The 23,648-nt window shown below is 37.0% G+C and overlaps 1 protein-coding gene across 31 annotated transcripts in view; it reads left to right on the plus strand.

The window, feature by feature from the left end:
- CACNA2D3 (calcium voltage-gated channel auxiliary subunit alpha2delta 3) overlaps window positions 1-23,648 on the plus strand; it is a 530,340-nt gene that overhangs the window by 275,453 nt on the left and 231,239 nt on the right. For all 31 annotated transcript variants that reach the window (XR_013955470.1, XM_080605848.1, XM_080605850.1 and 28 more), the window contains 2 exons: window positions 10,461-10,550; window positions 16,378-16,491. Coding sequence is in view for 30 of the 31 variants with exons in the window: in XM_080605848.1 (XP_080461974.1) it covers window positions 10,461-10,550; window positions 16,378-16,491 (204 nt within the window). In the remaining variant the exon portion in view is untranslated. The remainder of the gene's footprint in view (window positions 1-10,460; window positions 10,551-16,377; window positions 16,492-23,648) is intronic.

Consider the following 23,648-nt stretch of genomic DNA (forward strand, 5'->3'; position numbering starts at 1 on the left):
CAGGAATTGCTCTTCATGGGCTGCTTGCTTAGTATGCTTAATGTTCTCCACTGTTGATTTTTAGAATATCTAAATAGAATTTAGTTGCTATGTTGAATGACATAAATTGTTTTTAATAATTTGCTTTTGAAGACCCTTATTTGTGAACTTTGATGCAGTTCTCTAAAGCAGCACTTTATTGAGTGCCTCTAATGACCCGTATGAAAGTTGTATGAGATCTAGACTTAAAGCTAGAGATTCAAACATATGGCTGAGATGCGCTGCCTGGAATTATTCCAACTGTAAACCTTTCCTTCACTCTGTAACTGATCAAAATGCAGATTAACATATACCCATATGTTGCTTAATGGCAGATTCATTTTAATTTAATTGATCAAAAAGTTTCTGAGTTTGTGTTACCTAACACCTAATGTTCATTCTAACTTTTTTTTTTTATATTGCTTACTAAGGACAGGTATTTATTAATGCAGCATTTGTTGCTGGAAGTATGCATTAACTAGTTTTACTAAGTAATTAATTTATGCTGAGTGACTTTAATTTCTACCACTTAATATATTTGATTTTTTTAACCATAATACACGAGTATCAACGTAAAAGAACTCCCATTAAATGACCCTTAAAAAAAAACATTTCCCCTGCCCCTCCTATCACACACACAAATGCGCACACACACACCGCAATTTTTACTAACTGCATCTTGCTAGGTTCATCTGACTTGATCACATGTAAAGCAAGTAAACATACTACTTAGAAGCAAATACAAGAAATTGCTTTGAAGTGCTTCAAATGGATTCAAATGGAGTCTTTCTACTCTGAGGATGTCACTTAAACATACTCAACGTCTTTCTTTGAACCAAGTTTTCTTTCATCTCTAAACTCTAACAAGACAAGGAAATGGAAAAAAAAATCTCAAAGATTAGGCTTCCCTTATCACTTCCACTGTATTTGTAGTTTGCTAGAGGACAAACCAGCTTCATAGCAGGATGATGGATTTTGAATTCTAACAACAGGTGCAGATGGGCCAGGGCAGGAGAGATGAGAGCTGCTTATTTGAAGGAAAAAAAAAAAAAAGGTTTGCTTTGGCACCTGTGGCAATCTTCCTCAGGTGGCTGGGCTATAGCCAGAGCCTATTCTGATCCCATGCATAGCCTCCCAAGTTAAGACAAAACCTTGGAGCATCTTTAAGTAATGCACCATAAGAGCGTTTTTTTGGTAGGCTACAAGAAACTACTTCAGCCTTACGGCTTATAGCACCCTGGGAAATGAATACCTTGATGACGATTGGTGCTAAATATTCGATACAAAGACTGGTAGCAAATGTACATGCTCTTTCACATTCAGGGATGGTTTATAGAAATGCTTCTTCAAAGGGCCCAGACAATATAACAGGCTGCCAAAGAACCACATTTCCAGAAAATCCCTTCATTATTGGAGGGAAAACAAACAAACAAACAAAAAAACTGTGACCCCCCCCTCCCCCCCCCAACAGTATTGGAAATCCTGTATTAGTTCTACACATTGTCTCCTTGGATCTAAATCACTTACCGTTGTTTTCTGGACCACAGTGTAGGAAGTATTTATCTAAAATAAATCCAGTCTTATTAGAGTATGAAAAAGTAATTAAAGTATTGTAACCTGCTGATATCTGCTCTGTGGTTAAGTGGTTAAACTTTCCTTTGAGTATTGCAGCCCAGTTTTCTAAGAGTCAGGAAAGTTTTTGGAAAGCCTACTTTTCCCTTCACCCTAATGTTCTTCTCGTTGTCTTTCAGTAACATGGGCCTGACACTAGAGTAGATCTGTAAAAGTGCATGCAAAGCGAGGAAGTTTCATTTCTCTTTGAGTAACAACCCAGTTTTATTGCTGAAGATACATTTGTTCCTTTCTAATGTGCAATCTGGTCCCATCTGTATTTAAATGATGCAGCATGGCCTTTCTCTGTCCATGTATTTTACATTTTTGGTCTCTTTTTCCCACAGGCATTTTAATGAGGAGAGCAAAATGAAGTTTACTTCTTGATTTAAGTGATAAAGGAGCCCCAGTAAAAGAGAATTCCTGAACATGAATTGTTTCAGTAAGAGTAGTCAGATAGAAAAGAAACCATAACATGAGTAATTTTACCTTTCTAATCTTCAACCTAACAAAATGCATGTTTTGAAAGAGGGTACAGTTTTCATGGTAGTTGCCATAGTGAAATTAGAAATGCCTCATCATACTTTCAAGGGTTACTTGATCAGTATCATTCCTTGATTATAGCATTAATAAATATTTGTCTGGTGTATTGCAGTAGATTTTTAAATGACATTGAATAGGTCGAATATATTACATAATAAGACATTTAAACATTTTTGTTAAAAATGCATTTTTATTATGGAAAGGGAATGAGGGTTGGAGAAAAAGCAGGTTTTCAGGCCTGAATCTCCAACATTTTGATCATGTAACTTTTATGTTTTCTTTTAAGAAAGTATGAGAATACATTGACAGAAGTGATGATTCGAAACATCTAAACCTGTTCCCCACCAATGTCAAGAACTGCAGAGTAATGCAGCCTTGGGTTGTAAATCTTCATGTAAAAACTTCATTTTTCTAATTTAATGCTAGCAACAAACTACAAGGAAGAGATATATTAGTATATGTTTACAAACATGTTTTTGATCAAGTATTTTTTTCTGCAAAATCATTGATTTTTTAAAAGATAGTTACATGTAGTTTTCCAAATGGTGAAGCAGTGAGGATCTAACTAAATTTGTCCGCTATAACTTCTGAAAGCACAGCCTTTTGAGAAACCCAATTGAATCAAATTAATTTTTATATATTTTTGAAAGGCAAACTTCAAATGTGATAGTGATGTTATTGGTGTTAATATAAGTGCCACTAGATCTACTAAGGTAGAAAACAGACATCCCAGCACTAGACTTCTTCCAACATACAGTATTTCTGTTTTCATTTTTACAATAAAAGAATGTAGTAATGTGGTTTAGAATAATTATAATTTACAGGTGATACAGCAGGCATCAGGTTGCATCCACTTCTTTCAAAAATTTTTCATAGTATACATAAGTATACTTACATAGTATAGTGTTTTTCATAAATTTTTGTCCTAGCATATGTGCTGGCCTTGGAGTTTCAGATTTGGATGTGTGGAGACACACTTTCAGAATCTTGTAAATTATTCATAATTTGCAAAACTTGTTTCAAGTTTACTTTATCACAAAGATTAAATCTGTAATTACATTGGGTAGTATAAATGGGGTTAAAATGAATCTGTGCCCCCTAAATATGTCTTAGTAATGTAAAATATGTAATATATATTTGAATGTTACCAGACTAATTTATAATTAGGCATTAGCATTAAACAGCTGCTACCTTGAAGTGTATCAATTTGCTATACATAAATTTAAAAAAGAGTGGGAAATAATTCAGACACTATTCTGTCACTGTCTGCACTTTCTCCACAAATTACAAACATGTGGAACTGCCTATTTTAATACTAGTTTTCTTGAGCCAAGAGGTTTTCGTCTTTGAGAAACTCCACGTTAAAATTTACCTACCCCAAAGGAATCGGAATGTCAATCTGATTTAATGTAACTCCAGATTTAATGTAACAATATTACAATATGCATTCCTCTTTTATGTTTTTTTATTGTACTATATATAGATCGAGGACATTTCTCTATAAATGTTTCCAGATGAAATATATTATCTTTTAGATGCACAGATAGGCACAATAACTCCAAACTAAATCGACAACTTACCCTTGCATAAATTGGAATGACAAAAATAGACAGACGTAGTGTATAACTTCCAGTGAGCTTTTACTTTTGTATGCAGTTAGCAGAAATTAAATAATCAGAAGAGTGATTCAGCAATGAGGCTGAGTGATGTTGCCAATAACAGGTTGGTAAATACAAATTTTGCATATTGAATTTTATTTACGCAAATTACTTAAGTGTATATTTATCTATCTTCTTATATCTCCGAAAAAGATTGCTGCCTGCATTGCTTACCTGTAAAAAATTAAAAAAAATAAAAAAAGTGTAAAGGCTCACTGAAAGCTATTTTGATTTTTTTTAAAAAAAGCTGACGATTCATTATCGACCTCCAAAAGTTTAAGCTATCCTTAGACCACTGAAAGTTGCTCTGAACTTTTCTATTGTAGCCCTAGTGAACTAATTTAACAATAATTTGTTTTTAATCTCGTATATTGAATCTTGAGCACTTTGTTCAACATGGCTTTTCATATCCCATATTTGTTTTTCTGAAAAAAAAAAAAAGTCTACCAACGCAATGCACTAGGGAATGCAGTTAGATAATCATCATGAAGAAGCTAACCTGTGATTGCACTGGCAATGAATATTAAATAACAAGATGCTTAAATGCATTTTACAGGTACAAATACAGATTTATCAACTGTTAGTATGTGTGAGTAAACATCCCCATGACATGTCAGTAAACAACTCTCTCACTCCTCTTGTACCTCACACATATGACTCCTAATTGTTTTGTTTTTGTTTTTTTTTTACTCATTTCTATGCTGATATAGTTCCTCGTCACAAATCTGATAAATCTTTGCCAAGTACGTATCAGGAAAATTTCAAATTACTGCATGCATGGACGAATATAGGAACTAATACTGGTTGGAGCAAAGACTTGCACTAAAACTGACAGAAATCTGAGGAAATGTTGAACTCATTAGCAATGTTTTTTCTGTAGGAAGCTCACCCTTGTCAGACAATGGCAAGTATCATATTTTGCCAGTGTAATTATATAAACTTTGCTGCATGTATCACTTGTGGACTGTTCCTTCACTCTTTGGAATCGGTGAAAAATATTTATTCGTGTATGCTTAGACTTCAAGTAAGGACTACAAGTTGGTACTGTAACCCCCTGTAACTTGGGTATTCTTACTGCTGGTAAATGGTATTATTTCTGATAATCTCAAAACAGCTAGAAAAAGAGATGGGTATCCTATCCCTACAGGGCTCTGGGAATCCCGTGTAGCTTATTCCCATAACAAGAGGAGATGCAAAACATTGTTGGTTATAATTGAAATGCTGCAAAATTTGTTTAAATGGGAAGTTAAGTATGACACAGGCTACTAAGGCAGAAGGCCTAAAATGGAGGGTGGAGATTGGGGGGGAAGAATGTGTGGCTAGGTAATTGGAAGGCAACAGGTGGGGACTTGATGGGGACTTGATTTGTTCAGCAGCGTACAACAGTAAACTCACTACCAATGTACTTCCATCTTGTCAGTGGTATAGAAATGTGATATAAAAAGGACAAGAGGTTTTCAGGTCTTCCAGAAACAAGGATCTGATATGAGTCAGAGCAAGCTGAATTTACGGGGTGATATGTTTCTCTGTGAGGCTTTGGGTTGTGTCCTCCTGCTAAAATCCATTAAAACAGCCTGTGAAGTCTTGTGGATAGTGTGGCAGTTAAAACTTGAGCCAAGCATGCCATTATTGTGACTAACTGTCATGATGCTATGGAAAATCCATAAGCGAAATTCTGCAAAGGCTTGCTATGTTGTAAAGAGCTATACCTAAACATGAATGCCAAACATCACGGATTATGTTAGTCAGCAGCTTGTCTCTTCTTTTTTCTTTAGATCTTATTGTTAGAACACTTACCTGGCATTTGAGAATTGGAACTTGGTTCTCTGCTTCACTGTCTTGTTACTGGTTTTCAGATGTGTTTGTTTCCTCAGCTGTCAAATGAAGAGGGAAATACTTTTTGTCTTCTTTCTTTTTCTTCTTAAGAAGGATAAAAGCTGGCAGATTGTGGAGTATCCTGATATAACCATAATGGAGGCCAAAAAATTCCCTGACTGTAGCAGAGTCTTCTGTTTTATTAGGAGTGTATTGAGGTACTGTTTACTTTCAGGAAGTGAGATTTTGTGAAGTGAGATCTTGTTGTAACTATAGATATCAGTCAGTTTTTATAATCTCAGAGTAAACCTTGTGAAGCCAGTAGAACAGCCTGTAAGATTTGGTTTTGGAAGACCAAAGATTAAAAAAAAAAATCACCCAAAAAAACCACAGTATATGCTGTTCAATATACCCCCATATTTCATCAAACAGGCATATTTGTAACTATAGCTAAGACAAGAACTCATTTCCTGATTCTAGGTCCAGCATATCTATCTGTTGATTTGTATCTGACTTAGATGACCATCTAAAACAAAGTTTACAAAATTTAAAAAGAAAAGGAGAGAAAACCTTTGCGGGTTGTACATATGGATTAATATTCATTGTTAGGATCTCTGGGATTTCCTGTTTATGACAGAAGACAGCATTTATAAACAACCGAGGAGCAGACAAAATGGGCAGCATGCAAAAGACAAGACCAAGTGTACGCATCACTGATGTTCCTGGCTGAACCCTCCACAGAAGCATGCAAGGATCTTGTCCTGGCTGAAACACAAGTACATTTGTCTCTTCACTCTCTTGAAGTTATGTTTTTCAGCCATGTCTAAACTGATCTTAGATACCTCCACAGCTGAACACATCCAAGCTTCTTCATTGTAGTAAGACAAGACTTCTCCTGTGTTGAGCCCTATAATTTTGTAATCAGACATCAGAGTCTGATTGTCATAATTGTGTGCCTAATTTGCATTCAGAGTTACCAAGATTATGCATGTCAATTAGGTATTTGAGTCCACAATTAGATATTGCATGTTATGGTAATTGCTCATGGAAATTAGGCATCCAGTTGCATGCGAATGTTTGTGCACACTGTTGTACCAGATATTCAATTCAAACACCAGGTAATTCAGGTACTAATCTACAAGGGCTCCAATATGACAGTAGAGAGAAGCTGAGGTGGCCCAGTATTACTGCTTATGCCGTTTGTTACTAAAAGAGCTATTGAAAATGTAAAGATTAAATTAGAAGATGATATAATGGCTTTTTGAATTGCTACAAAAGGGATTCCCACTTTCTGGTATGTTTGATTTATGAAAGTTATTGACAGTAAAATTGAAGTGTTTGTTACCTCATTCCAAAATCATCTATTCTTCTTCTTTAAACTGATGATTCAGCTTTTAAGGTCCTGTCCTGACATTTTTTTCAGTAGCAGACGGTTGAAATATATCTTTCTGTCTTGCAGTGCATTTATAAGGAACCAAATTATTGGATAGCAGTTGCAGATGTTGTGTGGGCAAGTTGTTGATTAATTTTACTAGGCACACTAGGTTGAAGCTTTGTAATCCTCATACCAAGGATACAATCCTTTAAAAATACCTTGTCTTTTCTAATAACAAAAGGGGCACTATAGCGCGACTGGCAGGAGTGCACTAGTAATTTTTGATTGTTTACTAATAAAAACCTCAGCTAGGTATAGAGTGGACTATCTGAGGATGCTGTTACTTGTGTTGCCTGTAAAAGAAAACATGACTTCTTTTCACACGGATCCAGTTCATGCCACACACCCGGGGCATCTGGTGTGATCAAAGGGAAATGAATATTAAGTGGCATGTTGTGTGATTTTTTTTTTTCTAGCGGTCATGCAGAGTGTTGAAACTTTCAAACAACAAAGAGAAGATGGAAAACGCTTCAAAGATAGAGAATGGAGCCAGTAAAAACACAGAGACTCATTTTAGTCATTTGGTCCTTTTGCAGAATCACCTTCTGTGGCATCTGTTCACTCAGAAGCCTGGAGGCAGAAAACAATGATTTGTTAAAAATCACAGTGCATTAAATTGATTTTTAACATTTTTAGCATTTTTTATATCAAACGTCACTATTATATTTCACAAAGTGTTTTTCAGAAAGTGTGTTTTTATATACAGAGAGAGAGAGCACGCTATGGCAAGAAAAAATATTGAATTTTTCTGACAGATCATGTGAACTGAATTATACACTAGAGATTATAGTGTTTACTAGTAATTCTTGGTAATCTGTTTATGCCGTATGTTCATACTTGATAATGTAGATGCTTTGTCATAAACTTTCCACAGTGCTCATTCATGAAATGCTCAGAGATTTTATAAACAATTGGTTTTTAGTAGCAAAATAATTCTAGTTTAATTATGAAGCAGTAAAGTATTACAAACAGAAATATGATTTGTAATAATTATTTATTTTAACATATCTGATTTAAGAAAAGGTATTTCCACTACTAAATTTGGCTTTACCAGTTTTCATAGAACTCTGTTTTGGGGTGAATTAACTGTGTTAGTAGAAGCATCTGTGATGCCTGTAAACTGACCTCAGTCCCATGTGACGAGGAGGCAGACTGTAAGCATAGGGCTGCTCCAACAGCTTCAAAGCTTCTGGTCAATACATAACTTTGATGTTTTGAAATTGGTTTTGGCATCAACAGTAGTGAACTGCCTGTTTTCGATGCTTAACAGTAATCTACACTGTCTGATTTAAAAAATATCATCTATACGTAAAACTCATTGGGCTAAGATGTCTCCTGGAGAATTTTCTAAACATGATATATTTCAGTTTCTGAAGAATTCCAATGAACAATTTCTAATCAATGTAAGCTTAAATCTATTTATTTATTTATTTGTTTATTTTAAAAAAGGTGTATTTTCTGAGTTTCTGAAAAGCTTTAATGATTGGAACAGTCTTGTTTGTATACGGCTTGATGGCCACATGCATTGAAGTCAGTGGTCTTTTAATCTGACTGCAGACTAGCTGTGTTTTGAAATAGTTAGGTAAAGCATGCTGCTTTGTGCCGCTGACAGCTGACGGAGCCCCTGTCTGGGAAACTGCTGTCTTTGCATTGCCAACCTCAATTTCCAGGCCATGTTAGTTCAAGTCAAGAATATGCCCATGTGGCTTATGATCAGCTTGTACCTAAATTTCAGAGATAATTTGAAATGACAAATGGGCTACAGAATCACAAGAGGTCAATGTGCTTATTGAATATTTGGGTATTTTATATTCATTCTTATTTTTTTGTAAAAAATTAATGACATAGGGCATAATTTAACAGACAGTAGCATTTTAATTCTTCTACAAATATAATTACTTTGATTTTCTTTTATCAAATTTGATAATGCTTTAAGACTAATGAACTGACAAATAAAAAAAATATTTTTTACTATTCTATTGAGCTTTTCCATCCAATTGTGGAGACTGAAATAATGCTTCACAAAAGTTTTGCTTCCCATGGTACTCACCACTGCATGTCTTTATTTACTTATTCCAAATTGCTTTATTTATAAAATATATTTAATATTGCAATCTCTAGTACTGTACAGATAATGAATAGAATTACTGAAGTTAGCTATGTTTAAATAGGGGGGAAAAAATCATTTTGGCTTTTTTTTTTTTTTTTTTTTTTTTTTTTTTTTTTTTACTGTGGCCATAGTGTATGCTTCAAAACTGCCTAGAGCTAGGCTGTAAATTTTCCTCTTTCAACTTCCTGAAATTTAATAATGAAATAGGAGGGAATCTACCACTGCTGTAATATCTTTTAATTTTTTTATAAAACATTATAAAACATTTTATTTTGTTATAAAAGATAAAGATTTTGTTATATCAGATAAAATCAGGGGACTGACATACATTCTTGTTGATATTTCATTGAGTGTACTTCTATGGCAGCATGGTTCATGATACTGTATTTAATGACGTATTGCTCCTTATAAACCTAAAGGACTCCTTTTCCTCTAAACATCTTATTTTCAGAAAGAAGTGTTGCCATTCTTTTGAAAATGTGTTTAGCTTACTTTCTCTAAAAGTTACAATTTAATATACATATTTTACAAAATTTAGAGAAGTCCTATATTTTAGCTGAGTGTAAAATTCATGAAGTTGTTCAACCTTCTGGCCTATCTGGGGAAATAGCATATGATTGGAAATATAGGATGAATGCTGGCATATAAGCCTCTAAGAATTGCTTGCTATAAAATTTTGCCAATGCTCACAAACAGCAAGTATGGAACTGCATAATTGACGAGTCATTTAAAACTGCAAAAGTTAGGCTTTTTACTACACAACATAAAACTGAAGATAATCACATATATCTAGCAAGCCCTGTCTTCTTGCATAGATGAGTTTTTAACAATCTAAATATTATTCTGACATTGATAAACTGCACTTAAACTGAAGTGGGTGTCTATCATCTTTTGGAGAGAGATCATAACAAAAAACAGGATCGCAAAGATAAATTTCAGGATGAATTATTTTTATTAAGTAATATTTCCTGAAACCAAAAAGTTGAAAAATTAGAAATAATGTAAAAATTAGTATATGTAGTTGTGTCCCTAAATAGACAAACAAAAAAGCAAATGAAAAGAGCTTGAGAGATAACTTTAGTTAGTGTGACTTCAAGAGTCAAAAGGATTGACCAGGAATTACTGTGTTTTATGAATGTAATATACTGTCATTTAAACTAAAGAAATAGGTCTCAAGAAGAAATCATTAATCATTGATATTAAAATATATATGATAAATCAATATATGTGTTGTAACAACAATCTGACAAAACATTCTTGTTTGTTTCAGCATTTCAGGGAACACCTTGACAAGCTTTTTGCAAAAGGAATTGGAATGCTGGACATTGCTTTAAATGAAGCTTTCAACATGCTCAATGAAGTAAGTTAATGCTTTTCAGATTTGCACTGTTGACACTTTTCCTGCTCTTTAGCAATTACTGTCAATTTTAAGATAAATTAGAACTCACTCCAAAATAGTAATGAGAGTAAAATATTGTCCATAGAGCAAGAACTGTCTATAACCTATATATGGTAAAAGATCAAGCTGACATTTTTATATTTACTAGCATTTTATATTTATTTGTTTGTGTATACACACTATACACCTACACATGGCGGAGTTATGTTAAACATAGTTGATTTCAGTAGCTACTGTAGGTGTTAAAACATCAGGGTAACATGAAAATTTCAGTTTAAATCATTCCTTTTTTTTTTTTTTTTTCCTCTCCTTCCCTTTGGAAGGGCTAACATTTTAGGTATTACACGAATTTGTGTATTTCATAAGCATTTTGAGAATAAATGCTAGGATCAAAAACTGCTCATTGGTTTGACTTCTGACATGATTAACATCACATAGCTTATATAAATGAAGCTATTTGAACAGTTGTATATTTGTTATCTAATACTTTAAGAGGAAGAAATGGAAAGCTTAACCTCATCAGCTCAGAGGTATTATTTTAACTATTTATCTACCAAAAGGTTGAGGTCAACTTTTGATTTCTGGTAACATCCTTGTTAATAACATCTATGAACACAAATGCAGTCAGTGGGAGATGAACATCATGATCGTGGAGATAATCTAGTGTAGGGCATCTAGTTTCTCACCCAAATGCCATATCATCGTAACATTCTTAGTTGTCAAGCAAATTGTACTGGAAAAAAAAAATCTGACCTAGTGTATTTGCCTGAAATGCTTTTCATTTATCACAAGGTATACATGAGTCTTACTGGTTATCATGATTTTTTTTTTTTAATGTATTTCAGAGATATTTTTTGTCATTTCTGGCAAATGTAAAATATATTGCAATGCTTCATATTCCAGTAAAGAATGATTTTAGCAATATTTTGATTCATCCGACTCTATATCTTCCTGAGAATTTTGGACAGAGCAAGGAAAGAGAAGAAAAATGTGAACAGTAGTAATAATGAAAGAGGGTCAGTACGAAGTGGAAAAACAACAAAAATAAAATGCCCATATCAAATATTTCTCATGATATTATGAATGAAAAGCTTAGGTAGTGTGGTAGGACTAAGGCCACTGTTAACAACTTCTGTTAATATCAGTTTAGATTTAAGGTTGTTGTAAAGGAAACAGAGTTCGCTTTTTTTTTTATTAAAAACTAATTACAAGCAGCTCTCTTCTCCAGGTTCTCTAAATTAATAAGCGCTAGTAAATCTGTAAACTGCTATATCACAAAGCTGCAGCAAAGCTCGTTAAGCAAGACATATGTAGCATATTGTAAATTCCAAATATGTCAAAGGCCAGAGAAAATTCTGAGGAGGAAACTGTGAGGTATTCCAGTTAGCCTCAAGACTAAGAAAAAAAAGGGAACCGGTTCAAAAAGTACGTTACTTTCATTAACGTGTAAGTGCCAAGATTCCCAAGGTGAAATACTAGCAATCAGTGATCAATGAATCCTAAAGAAATCTTAAACTATTATCTCAGGACTTTCCCATTCCAAGAGCTGGAATATCAGCTGTAAAGTTCCTTGAAATGATTCTACATACAATTCCCAGTGAGCAAGATAATGAAAATTGTTTTCTGTTGATTCATTTAGAATGCTCCATCTTATCCAAGGTTCGTTCTTTTTAATAGAAAGACAAATCCTTGTTCTTTTCATCTTGTTGATAACCTCTCAACTGCATTAATGAGTCAGTGAAAGCTACTAAATATTTCCAACAGGAACAACTCCTGCTATGTGCCTGGATGCTACAAACTTGCTTGCATCATCAGCATATTAGAGTAGCTTTCTTTTAAATTTGGTATTAGCAAATTAAGATACAAATGAAAATGCTTTGGTATTTCCCAAAAAGCTTTCCCTTTATTTAAAATGGCTGGTAGGTGAATGAAAACAAAAATCACTTGGACTTTTAATGGTTAAGAGTAACCATTAAAATAGTCTTTACAAGATATATTACTTAAAGTTTTTCAATGAAGATTATTGAAAGGCTTTTAAAAGTTTTTCCAGTGGGGGGGAGGGAGAGTGGGAAATTGCAATGTGGTTCAAATACAAAACAGTGATTTGATGCCAAATTACTGGGTTGAAATGTATGGACTATGTTTTCTAGATGACCAGTTATGATGAGAATGTAGTTCCATGCATATTTAGGCATTCTTGTTGGGACTACAGATAGAGACTAATCTCTTCTGAGATGGTTATCATGGTGACAGTCCAGCTGGTGTTAGTTAATATTGTGTAATGTTAATATTAGTGATGGACATGTCCAAGTAATCCTCTATATTTCTTTTTAACAACAGCTTGTCCTTGACAGAGATTCACACTTCATATCCAGTAAAACATGATGGATCATGCTTCCATGTATGCTCAGATCTCTTAAAGCTGGGAAAATGACTGTTTCAATTTAGACTATAATAAGGAATATAATAGGTTCTAGCATTCTTGCATGTATACTTCCAGAATACACAGTATAAAAAATATTTTTTTATTATATACAGGCATATCAAAAGGTCTCTGAGAGTTTCTATTATGCAGCCTAGGACAGAAATAAAAGCTATCCTTAAAACAATACAGCTAACCATTTTCTACTTTGTGTACAGCATGTGACCTTTATATGCCAGAAATTGGTTCTTGTGAATTACAGCTTAGTTAAGGATGTCTAGCGTACATTTAAAAGAAAGAAAAAATGCAGGTGGGGGAAGGTGCACGTATGGAGGAAGAAAAGGAAAAGGAAAAAAAAAAAAAAAAGCTTTGTCTTAGGTAGTGGAGGAAGAAAAGGAAAAGGAAAAAAAAACAGCTTTGTCTTAGTGGAGGAAGAAAAAGAAAAGGAAGAAAAAAAAAGCTTTGTCTTAGATAGTCATATTGAGATTCTAGCTGGGTTTTTAGAATGGTTCAGGGGTTACAGTAATTAAATTCAGATAATTTTGTCTTGCAATTACCTGCATTTCAAATTCAGTGTTTGCCTAGGTTGTTAAGACCTGAAGATGTTGATACTGTTCTTTGAAAAGCATGTTTAAAATCCACTTTCACATTCTTTCCAACCATTGATTTATGCAGTGTTCATTAGTTGCTGTAAGAACATAGAAGTGCTTGGTACAGTACTTAGGCACCTACTATGTCATGTGATGACTGCAATTATCTCTTTTGGCGACAAACGTGGTCTTTGCAGTGATTACCTTTAAAAAAAAAACATAGCCAATTAAATAAAATTCTGTGACATTTCAAAGACTGTTAATCACAACCAAATGCTCTAAATGTCAGGATGCATTGAAATTTTTGCTGCTAACTGATGAATCATTGAGTTAATTGTAGTTCATCATAAGTCCCTTGTCATTGTTATTATTATGGAAAACACTTTCATCACTCTTGCTATTCAATAAAATTAAAGTTCTAGACAAATATGAGAAGATATTACTCATCAAAGCATTTGAATTTAATCTCATTCTTCAAAATATTCAAACAGATAACCATGTAGAATAATGCGGATGCATATAGATTAATGTTTTAAACTAAATATATGAAGGCATTCCTTCTTCATGAATTTCCCTTTTACTGTAACTTGCTTCTTTCAAAGTGTGTTGTCCATATGAAGACTAGAGAAGGGCTTTATCAGGGACAGACTTGTCTCTGGTCCTTCAAACCTCCTTCAGTCAGGGAGAACAAGGGGTAATGGCTTTACACTAAAAGAGGGTAGCTTTAGATTAGATCTGAGGAAGAAACTGTTTACTATGAGGGTGGTGAGGCACTGGAACAGGTTGCCCAGAGAAGTTGTTGATGCCCCATCCCTGGAGGGGTTCAAGGTGAGGCTGGACGGGGTTTTGGGCAACCTGATCTAGCAAGAAGTGTCCCTGCTTATGGCAGAGGGATTGGAACTAGATGGTGTTTAAGGTCCCTTCAAACCCAAACCATTCTGTTTGAATATATCTCTTGACTACATAACTTCATCTTTATGAGGAAATACATTTAAGATCATACTAATTAAGGAATCCCACTTTAATAGTTTTGTGTGTGGGTAAGACTGGAAAAACAGGCATGACTGAAGAATTTTAAGGATAAATTACTTTGCAGGTATCACAGACAGCTTTCTCACAGGCAGTGACCTATCTAGCTAATTCACTGTAAAGCCCTGAGTAATGTGGGCTTTCTAGGTAATGTGTTTCTGCAGCCAGAGCATGTTAGCTAATGTTCCCATTTGATCAAAAGGTGATAAAGATGGTTGTTGAATAATATTTGTGGATGGGATTGCTCGTATGTAGAAAAGGAAGAAGAACAGAGAACAGAGTTCTGCTCTAACCCACAATCCACTCCCTTTCCTACTACAAGTAGGAAATTTGCATATTTACAAAGATGAGATTTTTAGAAGTTAAGAACCTGTTTTTACAAAAAGGTTTTAAAAAGGTTTTATAGAGTTCTGGGAGGATCAACAAATAAGTGAGAGTAAGTAGACTTCAGAAAGCTTAAAGACAGTAGTCGCTAGCCCAAATCAAACTAGAATACTCTGAATAAATTTGCTGAAAAAATTGCTGAATCCAGACTACCTTTTTTTTGAGGACTACTCAGCACAGATAGGCTGGTGAGGCAGAACAAGGTAGACGGGTAATTAATATTTGGCTTTCTCTGTACCAAGAGAAAGGTGGTAGGATAGGAACTTGAACAACTTAAAAGTTGGTAACATACCTGAAAACTACGTAGGAAGAGAATTGGAAGAGCAAAGGGAATTGTTCATTCATTATCATTATATTCAAATTTTAGCCCAACCTATAAAAATAGAGTTGTCTACAATGCTACAAGTTTCACTTTTTTTTTTTAATGTTCAGTACATAGAAACTAAAATGGAAATAAATTGTAAACTTTTCCATTTTGTTGCTAATGCTAGATGTTTCACCCAAGTTCCTTAAATATATAAAATAACAGATAAACAAGAACCTATTCTGGAATAAGAATATATTAGAGAAAAATGGATTTAGACTACTACTCAGATTCTGTTGCCAACTACAGAATCAAGAGATCAAAACTTATGTGATGGCTCAGCCCAACTGTGACTGGCTCTTTGACCAAGAGAAAATCCTCTCTCAGTGCAGTGATGAAACATTCCTTGCATACTCCAAAGATATGTTGATTTCTGTCTAAGTACCTGTGCTCTAGTACTGTTCTTCAGCAACTTTAATTACATATGCACATTCATTTTGAGGAATATGAGAATATGGGAGGCTTGGTCCTCTCAGATTAACATTTTATGAAAAATAATGTATGGAATGTAACCCTGAGTGAATACAAATGCCATATGAATAGTTTTATGTTTCTAACTGGTGTATCCTCTGTAATTCACAGTAAAATTATCAGTCATTCATTGCTACTTCATTTTTTGTAGCTCGTACTTTTAAAATTATATCAGAACAGACCATATGTGTATGAATGAGTACATATCATTTATCTAAAATGGAAAAAGTATAGTTTCCTTTCATTTCTACTTAGACTTTTAATTTGAGGAGGTACTATATTTATCTATGTTTCAGTGTATTTTAAAAGCTGATAAAATGGGCATAGATAGCAAATCCTTATTCTGTTACACAATTCAAGTTATAATTCAGTTAGAACGTATCTATAATAAAATGCTTTCAACCTGAGAGTTTTCCCCCTACTTCTCAGCGTACTAGGGATTTGACAAGATCTGTGTTTATCCAGTGGGATGCCATCTACTTTCATCTAGTAGGAATGTTGTACCAAAATTAATGTTTCCTTTCACAGTTCAACCACACAGGACAAGGAAGTATTTGCAGCCAAGCCATAATGTTGATTACTGATGGAGCTGTGGACACATATGATACGATATTTGCAAAATATAATTGGCCAGACAGAAAAGTAAGTATAATATCACCTTTATTTAAAGGGAAACCCAAAGCTTCTTGTGCAATATAAAGTCTATGTGTACTAAAAAATCAGTTACAATCTTTCTAATGATCTAAAAATATTTTTTGATAACTGGATGTTTCACTAATGACAAAAATGTGATATGTGATATTGCTTGAGGATAGAGGTGGCTTTTTACTGTAGTAGTGAACTTAGGATAATAAGATATTAAGGATATATTTCTCTCCATGGTACATTTTTGTCCATTATATAATGCTTCCCATGTGGGACATCATTAAACATAAAAACGTTTTTTTTCTTTATCCCAAAATATTCATTAATAATTCAGTGCTTTTTGAAGCTAGAGAGGGGTGTGTACTCTGTTGTGGATTTTGAATAGTTTACCATGACTGGAGAAGGAGCAGATGTAGCACTAAGCGTTTTTTTCTCTTTCTTTGGTAGAGTGAGGGGTATACTTGGCAATCGGTGAAGTTTTATTAAAACTGTATTTGATTCTATCAATCTGTATACAGAAATTTGCACAGAATTTAATTACCTTGTTGTGACACATGTGGATGTTGTATAGCAATGCAGAAATGCCTTGAATTTTCCTGATGATAAATCTGCAGTGGTCCTTTTGTTTGTGTGTGAAATAATTTCTATCTATGATTCAATATATTCTGATAAAATAAATTTTGGATTATTTATGATTTATTTTTTTGTTTTTTGTAGCTTGAGATAGTGCCGTGTTATATGCCTGTGGAAGGAGTAACAATGCTGTTCTAAGTGCAGTTTGAGCAAGTCATGTGTGCCGTGTGAGGTTTCAGTATTCTGTGGGAAAAAGTACTAGTTTTTTAGTCATGCTTATTATTCTTTCTTATTCTGTGTTTACTCTTCAAAATGTGTTATTCTTAAGGGGGCACAGCTTTAATTGATGTTGTTGTTGTTGTTAAGTAATTAGGCGTTCGGAAACTTAGGGCTTTATGATATATATCTGTTACGTGTTTCCAGACTTATTTGGTAATATCAGAGACATACTTGGACTGTAGCTTGTTTTCCAGCTGTTTAAGTATTCAAAAGGGAACCTGTTTTTATCAGACAAGTTATATGTTACGTATTTCTTCTAAGTAAATGTGAGCAACTCCTTAATCAGGTGGACGAGTTTGTATAAATGCCTGGTAGTAACAGTCTTATAGCTCTTAAATCCTACTTTGAACTGTCCTTTGTATTCACATTTCTTTCTGAATGTTTTTTGAGATAAACAAGATAACTATAACCTGAGCTTGAAAGTATTTTAACTGCTTATTGAGATACAAATGTTTATACACAACATAGGCAAACTTTTTTCCATTTTTTGTTTTGTTTTAAGTAGTTTACAGATTTTTGCATATACAAATTATATTTATACCTAATTCCCTATAGCAGTGGTCTGAGAAGTGTTAATTTAAACTATATGCTTCATTATTTCCTGTTAATAATTTCGCCAATTAAATTTTTTGATGGTACAAGATTTCCATTCTCTGATGATGTATGAAAAATTTTCATTTAAGGAATCTATAAATATCTCAACTTTAGTGAGCTTTTAAAGAAACTAAAGAAAGAATATAAGTAGTGTATATGTGGAATATGTCTAAGCCTAAACTATCTTTGGGATTTGAATCCATATTTCTGATGTCTTCCCCCCACCTGCTAATTTTATCTCCTTTTCAATTTTGATATGACTGAGTGACTTTGTGACTATTCCTCTGGAAAGATACCTTGACAGTGAAGTAAATAAAAAATAATAATGTTTTGTGGCCAGTCTTTCCTCTCTTATTCACAGGGGTATTATCTAATGTAAGTTCTTATGTCCTCAAATGTTTCATGGTAACGTTTTGCTACATCTAGCAAACACTGCATTTACAGGAATTTACAGATTCTCTTAGAAGGATTCGTCTCTTAAGAAACAAAAGAGAACACAGCGAAACTGTCTGTATCTTATGAAATCTATAAGGAGAGAATTCTCTGTAACAGTTGGCTGACTATTTTCACAAAATGATGTGATATATATATATATATATTCATATTCCATGTGGGAAGGTGTCCTGGTTTCAGTTAGGACAGAGTTAATTTTCCTCCTAGTAGCTGGTAGGGTGCTATGTTTTGGGTTGGGATGAGAGGAGTGCTGATAACATGCTGATGTTTTAACTGTTGCAGAGCAGTGTTTACACCAGGCCAAGGACTTTTCAGCTTCTCGCTCTGTCCTGCCAGCGAGCAGGCTGGGGGTGCAGCAGGAGCTGGGAGGGGACAGACCCAGGACAGCTGACCCAAACTGGCCAAAGGGGTATTCCATACCATCTGACATCATGTTAAACAAATTTTTAGGGGTGGCTAGCCGGGGTGGGGGGGCCGGCTGCTTGGGGATGGGCTGGGCATCGGTGAGTGGGTGGTGAGCAATTGCACTGTGCATCACTTGTTTCATACACATTATTATTAGTAGTACTAATTATTATTATTGTTATTATTATTATTATTGTTATTATTATTTTCCTGTCTTAATAGACTGCCTTTACCTCAACTCACAGGCTGTACTTTCCCGTTTCTCTCCCCCATCCCAGAGATGGAGGGGGGAGGGTGAGCGAACGGCTGTGTGGTGTTTAGCTGCTGGCTGGGTTAAACCACAACAATCCTTTATATCCACCCTTTATTCCATACCATTTATGTCATGCTCAGGTTACACTCTTTCCAATACATTCTAATTAATCACCATTTTCATCTATGGTATATAGCAATCATGGTAGTGATGACATACAGTATTATATAATAATTAACGTAATACAATTCAACTCATGAGCTATTCTCACCCAGTATTAAATCCCCTTGAGGTACACACCGGACCTCCCCATTCTTTTGCATTACCCACCAAGTGCATCCAGGTCCCTGAGCAAAAGCAATCCCACGAATGGGTTTGCCTTTTCCTGAGGCAGGAGTAGCCCGGACTGTTTTACCCAGCATGTTTCTTACGTGCACTGCAGGAACTTTATCCCCTTCTACAGTGCGTAACAGGTTTGATTGGGCAGGTCCAGCTCAGTTGGCAGATTCCCCTAGTATTGACTAGCCAGGTGGCCTTTGCCAAATGTGTATCCCAATTTTTGAATGTCCCAGCACCCATTGCTTTCAGTGTAGTCTTTAACAGTCCATTATATCATTCAACTTTCCCAGAGGCTGGTGCATGATAGGGGATGTGATACACCCACTCAATACCATGTTCTTTGGCCCAAGTGTCTATAAGGTTGTTTCGGAAATGAGTCCCGTTGTCTGACTCAATTCTCTCTGGGGTGCCATGTCGCCATAGGACTTGCTTTTCAAGGCCCAGGATAGTGTTCCGGGCGGTGGCATGGGGCACAGGATATGTTTCCAGCCATCCGGTGGTTGCTTCCACCATTGTAAGTACGTGGCGCTTGCCGTTGCGGGTTTGAGGGAGTGTGATGTAATCAATCTGCCAGGCCTCTCCATATTTATATTTCAGCCATCGTCCTCCATACCAAAGAGGCTTTGACCGTTTGGCTTGCTTGATTGCAGCACATGTTTCACAGTCATGAATAACCTGTGCTATAGTGTCCATGGTCAGGTCCACCCCTCGATCACGAGCCCATCTGTATGTTGCATCTCTGCCTTGATGGCGTGAGGTTTCATGGGCCCATGGGGCTATAAATAATTCACCTTTATGTTGCCAGTTCAGGTCCACCTGAGCCACTTCAATCTTAGCAGCCTGATCCACCTGCTGGTTGTTTTGATGTTCTTCAGTAGCCCGATTCTTGGGCACATGAGCATCTACATGGCGTACCTTTACAACCAGGTTCTCTACCCGGGCAGCAATATCTTGCCACAATGCAGCAGCCCAGGTGGGTTTGCCCCTGCGCTGCCAGTTGTTCTGCTTCCATTGCTGTAACCACCCCCACAGGGCATTTGCTACCATCCATGAATCAGTATAGAGATAGAGAACTGGCCACTTTTCTCGTTCAGCAATATCTAAAGCCAGCTGAATGTCTTTCACTTCTGCAAACTGACTTGATTCTCCTTCTCCCTCAGCAGCTTCTGCAACTCGTCGTGTAGGACTCCATACAGCAGCTTTCCATCTCCGATGCTTTCCCACAATATGACAGGACCCATCAGTGAACAGGGCATATTTCTTCTCATTTTCTGGTAGCTTGTTGTACAGTGGGGCTTCTTCAGCACGAACCACCTCCTCTTCTGATGATATCCCAAAGTATTTGCCTTCTGGCCAGTCCATAATCACCTCCAAGATTCCTGGGCGACTGGGGTTTCCTATTCGAGCCCGCTGAGTAATCAGTGCAACCCACTTGCTCCATGTAGCATCAGTTGCATGATGTGTAGAGGGGACCCTTCCTTTGAACATCCAGCCTAGTACCGGCAGTCGGGGTGCCAGGAGGAGCTGCGCTTCAGTAGCGACCACTTCCGAAGCAGATCGAACTCCTTCATATGCTGCCAATATCTCCTTTTCAGTTGGAGTGTAGCAGGTTTCAGATCCTCTGTATCCCCGACTCCAAAACCCCAGGGGTCAACCTCGAGTTTCCCCAGGTTCTTTCTGCCAGAGGCTGCAGGGTGGGGCCATTCTCCCCGGCTGCAGTGTAGAGCACATTCTTTACATCTGGTCCTGTTCGGACTGGCCCGAGGGCTACTGCATGAACTATTTCCTGCTTAATTTGTTCAAAGGCTTGTTGTTGCTCAGGGCCCCATTCGAAATAATTCTTCTTACGGGTTACTTGGTAGAGCGGGTTTACAATCAGACTGTAATTTGGAATCTGCATTCTCCAAAACCCCACGACACCTAGGAAAGTTTGTGTTTCTTTTTTGCTAGTTGGTGGAGACATAGCTGTTATTTTGTTGATCACATCCATTGGGATTTGACGACGTCCATCTTGCCATTTTATTCCTAAAAACTGGATCTCTCTTGCAGGTCCTTTATTTTGTTTTATGGCAAAACCAGCCTTCAGAAGGATTTGGACTGTTTTCTTCCCTTTTTTGAAAACTTCCTCTGCTGTGTCACCCCACACAATGATGTCATCAATGTACTGCAGGTGTTCAGGAGCTTCCCCCTGCTCCAGCGCAGACTGGATCAGTCCATGGCAAATGGTAGGGCTGTGTTTCCACCCCTGGGGCAGCCGATTCCAAGTATATTGGACTCCCCTCCAAGTGAAAGCAAACTGTGGCCTGCACTGTGCTGCTAGAGGGATGGAGAAAAATGCATTAGCGATATCAATTGTGGCATACCACTTGGCTGCCTTTGATTCCAGTTCATACTGGAGTTCTAGCATGTCCGGCACTGCAGCACTCAGTGGTGGCGTGACTTCGTTCAGGCCACGATAGTCCACTGTTAGTCTCCACTCACCATTAGACTTTCGCACTGGCCATATGGGACTATTAAAAGGTGAATGAGTCTTGCTGATCACTACTTGGCTCTCCAGTTGACGAATTAGCTTATGGATGGGACTCAGGGAGTCTCGGTTGGTGCGATATTGCCACCGGTGCACAGTTGTGGTAGCGATTGGCACTTGCTGTTCTTCAACCCTCAGCAACCCCACAACAGAAGGGTCCTCTGAGAGACCAGGCAAGGTAGACAACTGTTTAATGTCCTCTGTCTCTAAGGCAGCTATGCCAAAAGTCCACCGGAACCCTTTTGGGTCCTTGAAATATCCTTTTCTAAGATAGTCTATGCCAAGGATGCACGGAGCATCTGGGCCAGTCAATACGGTGCTTTTGCCACTCATTCCCAGTTAGACTCACTTCAGCCTCCAATACAGTTAACTGCTGGGATCCCCCCGTCACCCCATAAATACAGATGGGCTCTGGCCCTTTATAGCTTGATGGCATTAGTGTACATTGTGCACCGGTGTCTACTAAAGCCTTATACTTCTGTGCGTCTGACGTGCCAGGCCATCGAATCCACACAGTCCAATAAACTCGATTGTCCCTTTCCTCCCCCTGGCTGGAGGCAGGGCCCCTCTAGTCCTGGTCAGAATCTTCATTTCTGTGTTTAAAGGACTGCCTGCTGGAATTTGGAGCAGCAAACTTTTCAGAGAACTCCTTTTTCCCGATTGTTTTCTTTTGCAACTCACGTACCTGTGCCTCTAGGGTCGTGGTAGATTTTCTGTCCCGTTTTCTCATGTCCTCTCCATGGTCACGTAGGTAAGACCACAGGGTGGCACTGGGTGTGTACCCTCTTTGTCGTCTTCCTTGCACGGATGAATGCTTACTCCTAGTAGCTGAGACACTGGTTTGTACAGGTGGGGAGGAAAATAATCTCTCTTCAAGTTGGTGGACCTTTTCAGAAAGTTTCTCCAAAGTATTCTCTTTTAGTTGATGGATGCTTTCGGAAAGTTTCTCCACAGCCGAGATGCAGGCCTGTAGGGAAGAGGAGAGACTTTCTTCATGCTGCTGGAGTTGTTTAGCCACTTCATCCACTGTGGGTTCCTCATCCTCTTTCCAGGCCATTATTGCCAATGAGCTGGCATATGATGATGGGGCACTCTGTACAAACTTCCGCCACATGGGTCATGTACACTTGACTTCATCTGGATCTGTGGATATTTGTCCCTTGTCTAGGTCCTCATAAATCACCTCCCATATGGCTAATTCCCTCAGGTACTGAATTCCCTTCTCCATAGTGGTCCACTTGCCTGGTAGACATACAAGTTCTTCCTTGAAGGGATACCTTTCCTTCACAGCTGACAGGAGACGCCTCCAGAGGCTGTAAGCTCGTGCTCCCTCTCCAATTGCTTTGTCAATGCCTGCGTCTTTAGCAAGGGATCCCAGCCATCTGGCTTCCCTCCCCTCTAATTCCACACAATTGGCTCTGGTGTTCCAGCACCGGAGCAGCCAGGTGACAAGCTGCTCACCTATGCAGCGACCAAAATCTTTTCGCACATCTCGTAGCTCACGCTGGTATAGGTTTTGGGTAATTACTGTTGATTTTTCGATATCTTCATCCTCCTGCACCTCTGATGGCCCAGCCTCGTCTTCTCTATACCTAGACCTAGCAGAAGACTGTCTGCGTTCTAAACAACCTGAGTCTCTATACCATTTTTATCACCTTGTCTACAGGGGCAACTTGCACTGCTACAGCTCGTTTCTCTGACCCAGCCACAGGGCCTGCCACAGGGGTTGGA

This window comes from Anser brachyrhynchus (assembly GCF_964034855.1).
Source record: "Anser brachyrhynchus genome assembly, chromosome: 10".
NCBI lineage: Eukaryota > Metazoa > Chordata > Aves > Anseriformes > Anatidae > Anser > Anser brachyrhynchus.